The sequence below is a fragment of the Notothenia coriiceps genome, unplaced genomic scaffold (genome assembly GCF_000735185.1).
Source record: "Notothenia coriiceps isolate Sejong01 unplaced genomic scaffold, NC01 NC01_scaffold00001470, whole genome shotgun sequence".
Lineage (NCBI taxonomy): Eukaryota > Metazoa > Chordata > Actinopteri > Perciformes > Nototheniidae > Notothenia > Notothenia coriiceps.
In genome coordinates, this window is record NW_011334171.1 from 466419 (window position 1) to 481226 (window position 14808).

The 14808-nt window shown below is 41.3% G+C and overlaps 2 protein-coding genes across 2 annotated transcripts; both read right to left on the bottom strand.

Annotated features, from left to right (window-relative positions):
* Positions 1-3505: 3505 nt before the first annotated feature.
* Positions 3506-11577, bottom strand: LOC104962027 (glutamate receptor-interacting protein 2-like). Its single transcript, XM_010790417.1, has 3 exons — positions 10039-11577; positions 4344-4424; positions 3506-3645 (listed from the first exon to the last, which is right to left on the bottom strand). The coding sequence occupies exons 1-3, from the start codon at positions 10244-10246 to the stop codon at positions 3506-3508; spliced, it is 429 nt and encodes a 142-aa protein (XP_010788719.1). The 5' UTR covers positions 10247-11577.
* Positions 11578-11672: 95 nt separating this feature from the next.
* Positions 11673-14511, bottom strand: rpl32 (ribosomal protein L32). Its single transcript, XM_010790405.1, has 4 exons — positions 14413-14511; positions 13490-13590; positions 13209-13390; positions 11673-11838 (listed from the first exon to the last, which is right to left on the bottom strand). Exons 2-4 carry the CDS (start codon positions 13583-13585, stop codon positions 11709-11711), a joined length of 408 nt encoding a protein of 135 aa, XP_010788707.1. The 5' UTR covers positions 13586-13590; positions 14413-14511; the 3' UTR covers positions 11673-11708.
* Between the last annotated feature and the right edge of the window lie 297 nt (positions 14512-14808).

Below are 14808 nucleotides of genomic sequence, written 5' to 3' on the forward strand. Positions count from 1 at the left end.
TCAGGGATAAGATGATGTCGTCCTCAAGGTCAGAGTTGTCGGAGCTGTCTGTTTGTGGGACAGGGGAAAAAAAAAAGCAGATTTAGAAATGTGGGAGTACATAGACTGTAAAAATGCACGCATTCTCTGTCAGTCTTTTGAATAAACCAAGACAGCAGTTTTTAAATTCCACTGGGAAAGACAACATTTCCTCAGAGTGGCCAGACAAGCAAGAAAACACAGAAAGTGGACCAAACAGCAGCTTTGATCACTCCTTTAGCTGACACTACAGATTAGGACACCATTCTTCTGATGTAGCTTAACTTATCCTGGTTTAACATGCTGTTATCAGGCTAAGGGATCCTGGTAATTCTCCTGCAGCTGAGTGGGTACTTTAAAAACACAGATAGAGGGTTTCTTTGTTAATCCTATCAAATAGTTCACTTTTATTTTAAAAGGCACATGAGTAGACTTAAAACAAGGATCAGCTTCAATATAGTTGGCTCAGTGCTTATAATACAAGGATCATGTATTGCCATTGTGAAACACAAAATGCAGCTATGGTCCAAAAGAATGCAAAAAAGAGAGTCCTGGAGAATGGCTTCAGGACTCTCACAGCCTGAGGAGGAGAGAAGCTGCTCTGTAGTCTGGCAGCAGATACTTCTGTTTCTCTGTAATATCCTTTGAGCTCTTTGCAGGCACTTCTCACCGATATTACTGATGCTCAATAAATGGGTTACTACTGGTCATTCCAGTCTGTACGTTTTCCAGTCAGAATGCTTTCTATCGCTCCTCTGTAACGGCCCGTCCACACACAGGCATGAAAAAAATCTTGAAAAATCTTGAAGCTGGGCGTGTCTGAAGCTTGGCGATTTTTTGCGAGCAACGCGACCAACAACCAATCACATGAATCTCCCGCCCCCGACATACAAAGCAATAGCAATGTTGAAACGAAGTAAACTGGATATAAAATCCCCAAACAGGCGAAAACCTACCAGTTTCACCCACTGTCTCTGCCACCTCCCTCCATGCCTGGCTCCTCCGGTTTGTATCCCGGTGAGTTAACAGGGACTGGTCATAAAGAACCGGGTGATTTGCTACCTCAATAACAAATTTCTCCTCCATTTTCAGGAATATAGAAAATGAACTGCGGTCTGTCTCTCCCAGCTTGCACGCGGTTTGACCATTGGCTAGCGCTTGTACTGTCAGATTTGCATAAACGGGATTTGATTGGCTGATGCTTCCACCTCAGCTTGAAAAGTTGAACATTGCTCAACTTTTGAATCCTGAGATGCCTGGAAATCTCCGCTTTGCTTCCCACAATGCAGTTTGGCGAAAAGTGAGGCAAAGTGACGTCACCCCATTCAAAGTGAATGGACAGAAACGTTGGAAGATCTTTTTAACGCTGCTGTAACTGGTCCTTAGACATCTTAACTAGTCCTCATAACTAGTCCTCAGATCTCTCTGCATACATTGGTTCTCTTTTCAAACACTGGTTATTCCACCATATCAATACATTATTTCTGAGTTATTAATTAACCGAGTACACATGATCATTCTATCTATGAAAGCACTTTGACCCCAAGAGGCCTCAATAAATATGAAATATGAGCCTTCATAAGATAAGAGAAGTATCAAAGTCCAAACTGCAGTCCAGAATCAGGATTCAATCTGAATGTGTTTTATAGATTTACAGGTTTATTATGAGTCAATGTTCAGGAGAAAAGGTAGGGAAACAAGTCTTTGCAACTAGTCCCTAAATCTCTGAAAATACTCCATGGACATCTTGACCAGTCCTCAGATCTCTCTGCATTGATTGGTTCTTACTTCAAAGACTGGTTTTTCCATCAAAACAATAATACACTGTTTCTGAGTTATTAATTAACAGAGATCTTTCCATGAGAGCACTTTGATCAACAGACGCCTCAATAAATATGGAATATGAGCCTTCTTATGAAGGCTCATATTCCATATTTATTGAGGCGTCTGTTGATCAAAGTGCTCTCATGGAAAGATCTCTGTTAATTAATAACTCAGAAACAGTGTATTATTGTTNTTATTTCTTTGTACTCCTTCATTTCTATACGTTTTTGACGCAATAATGCCGATGTTGTATTAGGATGATGCACGGGAGGGCTACTTTCCATAAGCTATGCTTCAGCCCTCCCGCTTCTACTAATTGTGTTCATCTTTGTGTGTATGAATTAATTTATTTTTATTTTTAGGATGAATAAAAAAAATAAAAAAAAATACTTTCAGCTTGGGGGCCCCCTAGTGGCCGCGGGGGCCCTATGCATTTGCATAGTCTGCCTATAGGAAGAAACGGCCCTGCAAACAGTGACACAGATGATTGTACAAGCCGTCTCACATATGACATTCTGAGTCAACACGCTGCTCATTGGAGGGCTAATTAATTAAATACATGTTCTGCCCTGCTAGCTCTTCTCACCTTTGGGCTACTGAGGATCACCAGTGACAGCAGACAGAGAGAAGGAGAGAGATACAGAGGGACAGAGATGGACAGAGAGAAAGAGAGACAGACAGAGAAAGAGACAGAGACACAGACACAAAAAGAGAGACATCACGACCAGCAGGGCAGACTGACGACCTGCCATCCGGTCCGCTCTCATCACTCTCCCTGTCTGTCTGCCCGCATGTGTCTCTCTCCACGCAGTAAATTAGCCAGCACTTCCACACAAGCATGAACACAGCTGTGTGAAGACAAGCTGCTTTAAGAATTAGCTTAGTCTTTAAATCTCCTTGGACTTGACAGGCGATGGCATATTTGGCCAAGACACTTTCAGAGGGGCTGTGTCACTCTTACAAAACCTGCGTGTTACCCTTCACACACACGCTGGTTAATCACCAAGAAATGTCTTCCGATTTCACTTTGATGTTTGAGGAAATGAGTTTAATGTCGTTGACGTCTCTGAAAATGAGTTGAATCTAATCTTAATCAAGCAATCTGTAAAAAACAGACGGACCAAATGTTTCTGCTGTTTAATTAACACCATACAGTAAATGATGTGTGAACTGACATCCAAATGAAATCTAAATGTAATCTTATGGTCAATGTGATATGGTTTCTTGGGTTCCTTTAGGTGTTACTTTAAATGAGTTATATGTACCGATGCCATTTAAATGTAGAAAAGCCTTAGGCCTTAGGTCTTGTTTCAATATAATGCAGGATGTTTTACTAAATACAATATATGCACTCCTATGTTGTTTACTTCACTTTTTATATATTACTCATATTTCAAGCCATATTTTTCCTTGCCCTCATTTTGAATCAATTTCATCCACTAGCCCTGATTACAATCTTATTGAATAGCCCTGTTATAGACAAATGTTTTATGGTTTCTTGGGGTTCTTTTAGGTATAATGGGACTGAATCAAGTTGATCCAACGAACTACATTTGTGCCAATAAGGTGAGCTGGTACTTCTTAGCATATTTGTGGGAGCAGAATAACATGTGGGCAGCTTGGTGTGGTTGCCAGGTTTTAGCCTCATCTCAGAGCAGTGATCTCACCTGGCAGCTAGCCCACCTGGCCGTAGGTTTGACACTCTGGGCTTGCCGTCTTTATCTGAGCCTCCGGAGATGGTGAGGCCAAGGCTGCTGCCTTCCCTTTTCATCAGGTCCACTGTGGTCACTCCTCGGCACTCCTCTGCTGACAGATACAGACACAGGCACAGATCCACAGTCAGCATTAGTGTCTGCTTGACAGAATCACCCTGTCTGAGAGGCAACAAAATACTTTTATCTTTCTCTCCTGAATCTTTCACAGAAATGCCCTCTGACACATGACCACATACTTGTTTTGCTCACTATCCTGTCCTTTTCTTGTTATATTGAATCTTTGTGACGGGTTCAGAAGGAAAAGGAGGACAAAGTCAGTTTTATTAAAGGCACACACATCTCTTGCACTGACAATGGAGCGAAATTAAATGCATTATCATAAAAGAGGCACTCATTGAAAATTACAGCAGACTCATCAGGTCATAAAATGAAATCCAATTGTATTCTTAAGTGAATGAAAGTGATTTTCTTGACTGATGGATACGCGGCTTTATAGTGTTATCAGAGGACTCATTCTGTCTTCTGGTGTACGTTCTGCTGTGCTGTTAAATCGTTCTACGTGAAGTGTACCCAGTGTGGTTTAGTACAAATGACAGGTATGCTATACAAGCGGTTTTTTTCACCTTATCTAAGCATTCAAAACAGTGCAACATCAAGCAAAACCCAGCAGGCACATGGCTGTAGGTGCATCTAGATGAACATCTCAGCACAACTCTTTTTCCAGGTCGCAGTATCATGAATTAGATAACAGATAGCAATCAAATGTCAGGTTTTACTGTATTGTACCTGAGAAGCTGCGCCTGTAGGACGAACCTGATTGGTCAGGTGCGGCGGAGTCCTTGCTCCCCTTTGAGTATGGCCCTTCATCTGAGGAGACAGCAGGGAGGAGGTGCTGTTATGTTCTGAAGCAGTGTGGTGACATGTAGGGGAACTCTGCAGCAGAAGGCTAAATTAACATAACCATCCAATGCACACCAGGACAGCTGCTGCACACATTTAGATTTGAGCTTCACCCTGGGAAACGTGAGGGCTCTGGGGGGTGAGGGGGACGGCCACATCCATACATCAGGCATGAAACTGAGGTGAAACAAAGACAGCTCATCCTACTTTGTTTCCACAATCATGTAAAATGTTCAAATAGCTCCTCTCAGTCTGCAGCAGAGACCCTTGAAAACCATTAATTTAACACAAGAATACATTTGCGGTGTGCTTGATGTATGCTGCTCCTAAAGCACGGGAATTTTCCTGAAGGAACAGCATGCGGTTAATGGACTGTTCGGGCTAGAGAGAAAATCATACTTTTCATGTCATTTACAGCAGCTGGGAAATGTTCAATCTGCTCTGCAGGGAAACTGCTTTTTTATTCCTTCTTTTTTTTTAACCCACTGTGGGAGCCATTGCTGACAGAGCACAGGGCCGGTCTCAGATTAGCAGAGCCCCTGCACGGCCATCTGAACCTGAAAGCAGTCATACAAGCATGTCAGCAGTCACAGTGATGGGGAAACGGACTTTGCACTTCTCTAATCCTGTCCACTGGGAGGATTACCTTTTGAGCAGTCCGGCACAGTGATTGAACATCATATTAACAGTTTAAAGAAGATATGTGCAAGGGCCTCTTTTTAAGAATGGAGGGGCCATGTTATTACCTCGAGCGAGCTGCAACCACCAAACTTAAGTTCCCACAAGATAAGGTCTCCAGTGGCTGCTTTGATAATGCCCAGAGACTTGTTTAAAAAACCCTGTTCTTCTAACACTGATATTAAGAAACTGTATCAACTTTACATTTGTACGGCGTTGTGGACAGATAACGTTACAGCGTGATGTGGCAGACAGGTGCATGCTGGTGTTTATGGAGGTACATTTCTTACACACCCGGTTACCGCATTTCGTGTTAAAGATAGTACTCTATCTCTGAGTTTTAAACAAATCTGGACACACATAATTGATACACACATTTTGATATACAATGTAACTTCCAAAATATATAATTTACTCGATTTGAAACGGGATAAAGATCGAATAATTCGCTCTAGATTGCATGATAAAAGACGCTCCTTGTAACTACAGAACTTGCCTGAGAATCATCCATTTTTTAGGTTTTCCTCACTTTTACAGTAATCCAGTGATAGTTGTCTGTAGATTGTAAACAGGAAACGCTAATAGCTAATTCGGCATCATTGAAATAGTGATACATTTCCAAAATGAAAACTGTAGGCTAAAAGCAAATGGTGTTCAGGTTGTAGCCTAGAGCTAACTCCATGTAAACAGGTCTACTACACTGTAGCTACAGGATGGCCTACTTCCTGTTGGCATCCCCTTCAATTTAAATCTTGCTTATCTACCAAATATTAGGAAGACAAATATATAATATAGAGTGATAATATATAAACTTCAGTCTTCTCCCACTTTATATAGTGATATAACATTTGGTATTTTTTTCAACTAAACTAACAGTCAACTAAATCTACTATGTAATCTACTATGTGATCTATTATGTGATCTACTTCCATGTGCTCTTAATGTCAACATTTTGTCTTGTCCATCATTTTAAGAGGAATCATCCTAGGCCTGACAGTAAATCAATTTGATATGAAAAACGACATCCTCTATTTCCCCAGTTCAGTCTCTTCAGTCTTGCTGATTTGTAAAGACTGAGCAGGGGAAAGCAAATGCTCGCAGGACATCAAACAAACTGCGTTCTCTCTGTCCAAGTCAATCAACTTTCCACATCTGCCTAAGTGAAGATGAGGCCTTTGTCAGACCTTTACTGACCTGAAGCCTTTGGGCAGGCCCTGGATCTGAGGAGTGAAGAAGAAAACCCTGCCTCCTAATGCACACAGCTGTATGAGTCAAACCTTAATGACAGAAATATCCTTACTGGACTTGGCATATATATGTAATGGCAAAGCATAGAACATACATATGCATAGTATGGTATTTCACACTAATTAACACACATCCTTGCACAAATATCCTGTCCAGTAGCTGTGAGGCACAAACAAAGTGAGTGAATGACACATAATAAACACATTAGGCCGGGCAAAAGCCTTGAAACCATGCGGGCTCCAGAGGGCCCTGACAGTCCAGCAGATGTCATTGCAGTCAAAAGGCAACATTAGCTCTGGGTAACGCAGACCCAACGCTCGGCACGTGACTGAGCGCTACTGTACCATCAAGGCATCCCCCAGCCATCCTCCTCCAGCTTAAAATAACTATCTATCCTAACGGGCAGAATAAAAATCAGGATGGAGCTGATTAATAAACAGCCCCAACAAACAACTGTTAAAAAAACGATATCTGCTTTGTTGTCTTTGAAGAGGAGGTTAGTTGAGGGCTCAAGGATGAGGTTTGCCAGAAGGACCTTGGAGCGCCACACTGACTAAAATAAAATTCTGTGCCACTGCATGAATATGTGGAGAGTTAATTAACTCCTGGTTTAATTCAGGCCACTGTATGCCATCCCTCTTCTAACCAATCAGAATGTAGGTTAAATATGGGGGTGGCACTCACAATGACAATGAAATCATAATGCTATTTTCAGTCATAAAACTTTATTTATAAACGGGGCCCTGCCAGACCCAGTTTACATTTCTATATCTGCCCCAATTGCACATGGCAGCAGGAAGGCATTCAGAGCTGGTGCTCAAGTCTACTGACATTTCAATCCCTCTTAACCAATGACAAGCAAGATACATGCATTGCAATGATTGTAGATTCAACTGGACTTGTGTTCAGGCCATATAGATTACAGATTAAAAGAGACACACGGTTGACACTTCTCAGTTACTGTCCCTCCGAATCAATACACATTTAAGACATAAGCCGCTCTTCACAGGTGATCCAACTGACACAAATCCTCTACTACAACACACACGCTGACCCCCTTGACTTGAAGAGGAAAGTGTGGTGCTCTTACCAATGCTGTTGTTCTTGGAGTCTCTCCTCAGACCACACAGCATGGCTGTAGTTTTGTCAGAGCAGCCCCCTTGGGAAGTAACCTTGCTGATCTTTAGTAGTGGGCAGAGAGCTGAGGTTCCACCTGAGGTTAAAATAATCTTAGCCGCTCAAATGAAACAAAAACACCATCTTCGTTTCTTCATTCCTTTGCTAACATTTCCTTAACCTTTGTCCCCGCTTGTCAAACCCAGTGAGGAATTGAGCTCCAGAGGGCAAATTCTTATCCTGAGACGGTCTCTTGTTCCCCTTTCTATTTAAACTGCTCAAAAATATAAATCTACCAAGCGCTGTTCTTCTTTAAAGATCCACAGCATGGAGAGCAATGGTTCATGTCCTTTTCTTCCCATCTTGCCGTGGTCCCATTTTGGAGCTATTCTCACTAATCAGCCGTCCTTTTCCAGAGGGTTTATCATCCCCTGTTCATACACTCAGAAGAGCTCACACATAACCCTCCTCTCTCTACAGAGCCAGAGCATGAGTGTGTTTGCTCTCTCTCCCTCTCTCTCTCTCTCCCTGCCAGAGGGGTTCAGTGAGGCAGGCACACACGATCGTCACTCCCTCCCCCAGCAGACACACACACACACTCTTTATCCATTTGCCACCAAGTCAAACACCCCTCATATGCACATCCTCAAACCCACCCACACACATCTACACACACTGAGATTAGGCACGACGCAGCGACACACACTCAACTCTCTGCACAATTAACACCACCTGCACATTCATTGTCAGACTGAGCCCTGCTTTGTCACGTTTTTTCTCACATAGAATGACTGCATCCATTTTTACAGAGCTTGTATCTTCTCAGTAATAGTATCTCTCTCTCTCTCTCTTCAACAATCACACACACAAGCACATAATGGAAACATGCATTTGCAAAATTCCTGTGCAGAACAGCTGCCTGTTTGAGATGTCCAGCAGTTGAAATGTTATGTGCAGTTGTCGGACACGAGACTAATGACAGATTTGACTTGTCATACTGTGATCAAGTGAAAGTTAAAGCAATAAAGACACATTTAGAATCTGGCTGATGTGTTCAAATGAAATGCATTTCCTCTAAAGCCTAGCATCTCCTGTTTCTCTCTCAGGAGGGTCCGGGGCCACTGAGGTGCCTCCACTCGATTACAGAGGGACTTACAGGTCTGTTGAATGATCCGTCCCCACACCTGTCTGACCATTTGTCATGCTACACGCCTTGACGCCCGCCACTTCATGACCCCCACTGCAACCACCAAAAACAACAACATGCGCCTTTTTCACTGGCAGCCCCTCAGAGTCTCGTCTGCCTAATTTGCTTTGATCACTGCGGACAAATTCCTGTCATCACTGATACATACAGCACACCAAACTACACACAATTAAGGATTTCGCAATGTGAAGTGATACCCTATATTCTATAACTGCTTATTTTACAGATCTGTGGAAGTGATTACAAACAAACATTTCCATACTTCTACGCGCTGTAGCAGGGAGCCTTAATTAGTCAGCTGTTACAGTGGACACAATACTCTTTTGGTGTTGATAATTTCCTCAGAGACTTTAGTCCTTAATACGCCATTTACAATGTGAGCGAGCGCAGTCTTTCAGAGCGAGACTAATTAATTTCCAACAGAATAAAGAGAGTGGGGAGAAGTAGGAGTGTGTTGGACTGATAAAAACCCCTGGGAACAGGGTGGCAAATGTTGGGTTATAATAACAAATTGACTCTTTCACACTTCCTCTAGAGCAGATTTCAACCTAATTAATGAGTAAGTGATAATGTAATGATTGGATTAAGGAAGCAGATTGTTTGCTGGTACATCGCCATATAAAAGTAGGTTGAGAATACTAGACAAAAAATAAATAAGGGAAACAGAATTTAAGAAGACTGAAAAAGCTTCTAAATATTAAAGACTCAGAAAGCTGTGATTATACAACTTTGTTTACTATAGTGTCTCTATTCAGTGCAGGTTTGTACAGTCTGCATGTTTATTATTGTGACAATAACCCTTCTGAAAATAGCCTTCATTATGCATAGACAAAGTGTGTAATCTGGGCTGCAGGGCCTGAATTTTAACCTGCTTCTTAAACTGCACACACTGCCCTCTTATGGTGAACTCATCCAGTTGCAAGTGAAAGGCTGAAAAGCACAATGACTAATTCACTTGTCAGCCAGCACAGATCGTTGTGTGACATAAAGGGCCAGAGGATGAGGATGTGTCACACATGCTCGTGCTTCAGTGTTGACCTTAAAGGTCTGTCAAAAGCCCAGACTTCAGTGACTTTAACAGGCCTGCTGCACACATACAGTTTGACTCTTTGTTTGTTTTTTTAAGTAATTCAGGTAATATATGTTGGAGGCATTTTTTTAAATATATACTCAAAAATGTTTTGTGCAGGCAACAAAACTGTTATTTTCTTAAACTGCATGAATGAGCAAATTACAAACTTTCAACCCTCACATGTTGTTTTAAATATCAAAGAAAACAGATGAAATTTTACCATTCCCTAAAAGATGCCATATCCTTGCTGTCAGTTTTACCTTTGGTTCTGCCTCTGATGATGCCCAGTCGACATCTTACAGAAAACGAGAACATCCTCTTTCCTCCTGCAGACCGGCTGCCTTTCCTCAGGGAATCTGACTGAGGGAAAGCGAAGGAGAGCTGCTTGGGAGTGAGGCGCCCTTTTCCAAACACGACCCGTGCTGACATGCTCATCTTCTGTCCAGTGTAAAGGAAACAGTGGATCATATCCTCCTCCTCACACTCAGCGTCTTATAGACATCACAGTCTCCCTCTGTCCTGCTGTTCTCGTGTTCTCCTCCCTCTCTGGAGAGCTTCCAGTCTTCTTAGGTGCTCGCTCAAAGCTGATAAAGAAACAGGTGCATGTTTTTTTTAAAAAGAGGAAATATTCAGATCCAACACTGCCTGTTTTTTCCCCTTCAACCAGCATTGGTAACTCACTTCCTTTAGTTTCAAACAGCAACGAGCTGGCTGGCTTAATAAATGTTATGTTTCTGCATCTCTGGCAGTGTCAGTTGAACAGGAGCAGATGGCAGAGGGCTCAGGGCTGTGGGGCACAGCTTGCCTGCCGTAGTGCAATGGAAACTTTCTCTGCATGGTGCCGGCTCTGAACATCAAACAAAATACAATCCGAGCTGGCCATTTTAAGGCTTCTGATAACGGTGTATTGGATGTACTGACATTACACCAGCCCCCTGACTCCTTGTTATTAGTCTAAAACCTGTGAGAAGTAGCTTCTGTGTCAATTATTACAGGATACCGAGTATTTTATCATTATGGGATTTTTTTAAATACTAACCCCTCAATGCCAAGGAGAGATTCAATTCAAGTTAAAATTGAGATGTCAGCACTGTGTAACTAAAATCAAACTTTCTTTATTTCAATTTAGACTAACCACATTGAAATAAAGAAAGTTTGATTTTTTAAACTTAGCTTTTGTCTTGCTGGTTCTAGTTCTATTTTTTTTTTTTTTATTAACACCAGGCTATATTTAGATAAACATGTAATCTGGGATTTCAATGTTCAATAAACAGCAAGTTATTCTGGTAAAATTGACATAAAAAACAAAACGACCAAAACCCCGGTAATTAAGAGTTCTTTGACAGCTAAAGCCAACATTTGTTGAAGCATGAACACTTTCCTTGCAGCAGTTTAGCCCCTTTGGTCCTGTCCCAGCATCCAGTGATCTGGAGGGAAAAGAGGAATAACCCAATGTACCCAAGGGGGAATCCAACCAGCTCTGTGGCCATCAGTGTGGACACCAACTCATGCATGTGGGAGAAGATCCTTAAAATGTTGATGCCTGTGCCCCTTATAACATAACTAGTGCCCCAGGAGGAAAAAATAAGGTTCTTTTTTTTTATAAAATTGGATCACGCTCCAACAGTGAAACTATTGTAAGGGTCATAAGCAAACTCGTTTTGATTTTATGAATACAAAAACAGAACATTACTAGGAGCCAGTATTAATCTAAACCATTTATATTGACTGAAGATGTTTTTCTCTCCTCACCCACACAACCAATTAAAACTTAGTTTTTTCTCCTTGATAACATCATATCAACTTTTAAAAATGGTTCACAAACTGGGCTTTCCAAACATGTGCATCAATACTGCCAACAAGCAATTCAGTTGTAAAAGAGGATCTCACGTCATTTTTGATTTTTAAACATTTATTGTGAATAACCAGTTTATTCGTTCTCCTCGCTCCTGAGCCTGGCGTTGGGGTTGGTGATCTTGATGGCCAGCTGGGCGGCTCTCTCCACGATCGTCTTCCTGTTCTTGGATGAGACGTTGTGGGCGATCTCAGCACAGTGAGTCCTGCAGAGGGGGAGAGAACGGCTTTAGGATTCAGACTGTAGTAAATACAGAAATCAACATCAGTACATCAAATTAAGAAACTCTTCTATTCAGATAACACAATGAAAATGGATTCTGAACTCCTGCAAACATAAACTGACATTGTAAAATGTGTTTAAACATTAGAGCAGCTTTGGCCCAATGTATCATTTAGCTTTTAGGGCAATGTTTAAACACTGACACGGGGTCACTGAATTCATTTTTAAAAAGTGCCACTAAATGTGACCAACTACAGAAAGAAAGAAGGAAATCATCTACCCTTAGTGTTATTGACTTAAAAAAGTCAGTCTAAAGATTACAATTTGAAATGTTATACTAAAAAGATGTCTGAGCTTCATACAGCATGGACCATTTTGAACCAAATGTGAAGATGGTCTTGGGTAAACACAATATCCCCACATCAAATCAACGTGATTCACATTTATTAGAACTATTGAACAGCTTAGTGAGTTCTACACCTTTAGATTCAAACGTTTTTTCCCTGCCCTCAGAATTACTCTACAGCTGATTCCTTCAGATTACAGACATTAAGTTAAATACAATTCACCCTCTCAGTGATTGAAATTGGCGAGTTGATCTTTGGTAAATCAGACCAAACTCTAAGATTAAGGAAGCCATATCACTAAAAGAAGAAAATCAATGATAAGCACGAGAATATCACGCTTTCTTAACTCAAACTAAGATGAATGCTTTGAGCTGTAACTACTTCACAGTCATCTTAACATTTAAAACTAATATGTAGTCACTGCCATCTGCTCGCCTCAGCATCTGTTATTATTGTTTAGCTAGCTTCCATCCCTTAAGAAAACTCAATGACGTGATTAAAACCAACTTGTTTTTGTTCAAATTACAACCAACCTGAAGGGCTATGAATGAGAAATTCATGAACATACATTTCCTAAAACAGATTAGATTGTGCCAAATGCAAATACATCTATAAGCCTTTCTACTTAAAGGACCGAGTGGAACTATATCTTCTGCCTAAAACGGTCAGATCAGTTATTCAAATGCCATTGAAGGTTCAGTTCACATACTCAGCCCTTGAGGCATATAGACATGTCTTTTTTCTTATAGGCTGAGAATTCCAGCATTGGTGAATAAACAATGTAATAGTCAAAATAATAAATGTAAAACTTGTCGTATGTACAGTATTAAGTGTTTTTCTTTGTAAGCTTTAGTTAAGCTTTTGCAATTATAATTTCCTTCACCTGAAACTGAAGGTTCAGCAGGTATTTCAAATCCTAGCAAACAGATAAACTCTTGTGCATGCCTGATATCAGTAACTTGGACATGCAAGGAAAATGTACTCCCAGTAAACATTTACAGCTTACCTGTTGCTCATCATAAGGACCTCCAGCTCCTTGATATTGTGCACCAGGAACTTCTTGAAGCCGGTTGGCAGCATGAACTTGGTCTTCTTGTTGCTACCATAACCGATGTTGGGCATCAGCATCTGACCCTTGAACCGCCTGCGGACCCTGTTGTCAATACCCCTGGGCTTACGCCAGTTTTTCTATTGGAGTTAAGAAAAAGACATACCAATAATGAATCACTTGCAGGGACAGGTTTAAGACAAAGCTTAACATGTGAAGTATTTTCTTGAAAGGCTTACCGCAATCTTCACATATCTGTCAGACTGGTGGCGAATGAACTTCTTGGTCCTCTTCTTGACGATTTTGGGGTTTTTGAGGGGCCTGAGGGCTGCCATGGTGACTAAGGATGGGGGGGAAACAAGTTAACCACCAAGTAAGCATGTATATTCAGGTGTTGGAGCATTGAACCTGCATGCTACAAGGGTTTTCTATGCTAGTTTGAAGTTGCTCCTAAATCACTGCCCAATTTAGACAACATAATAATAACATTGATAGATCTTTTACAGAGCAGACTCGTCACATTAACAACTAACGAATGCTCATTGGCATCAAGTGCCCTGGGAAGCTTAAGCATTGAACCAGCATGCACAACACCAGGACTTCCTTTTAGTGGAATGCAGCTAAGTTTATTGTTATATAAATACTAAGTTACACAATTCGATACTAGGACGTGTAAAAATGTCTGCTGTGGAAAATGTCTGTTCTAAGTCAACATCAACGTTTCTGCTTTGCGAGCCTCAGGGTAAACGTGTGGACCAAAGTCAGCTAGCAAACTAGCTTTTACGGTGCAGTCAATGTTTAGTTAGCTTGCTAGCCATGCTACTCTGCTCATTCTGCTTCAGATGTATAACGTGAACCAAAGTGTACATTTGATGTGCGTCTTATGTTGGCAACGGGTGGTTGTTGTTTAAGAATGAACTGTAAGCAACGTCGTACAGCGGAATTATTACGGAGTAAGACAACCCCATTTCACGGAGAGCGCTAGCACCCAGCCAGCCGAAACACCTCGCTAAAGAACAACACATTAATCACGGAATAATATTAGAAAATGGTCAATTTTAACAAACATGTGTAGGGTGGACGTCTATTATTGGTAACATGTATCAGTATGGTCAAATAACGCCTTAAATCGCGCTGATGAACATAGATTGAATCGACTCACCCGCCGATGAAAATCCAAAAGGGACTTCGGCGACGGCGGAAAGGAAGAAAAGAACTTCCGCGAGTGCCGCAAAGGCTTATGGGTACTGTATTTCATCAGAACTACACTTACTTTTAGTTCCTGTTGTATTCCACTCGAATGTACACCTTTACTCAAAAACGATTGAGTGCAAGTGCATGAAACTAAATACCTGTGTTGTTGTAATTGTTTTGGGGGTTTTATTGTTATTAACGCTTTCTGTACGCCCACCTTCACAAATGTTTACTATGAAACTTTGTGCGCACTTCCTGGACAGTTTGTTTTTGTTGGTGAAAGCTTTTACATTCTACTTGTTTAAACTGAGTGCGTTTTCTCGAAATAATTATTAACCACAGCACTCAACCAACACATCGAAAA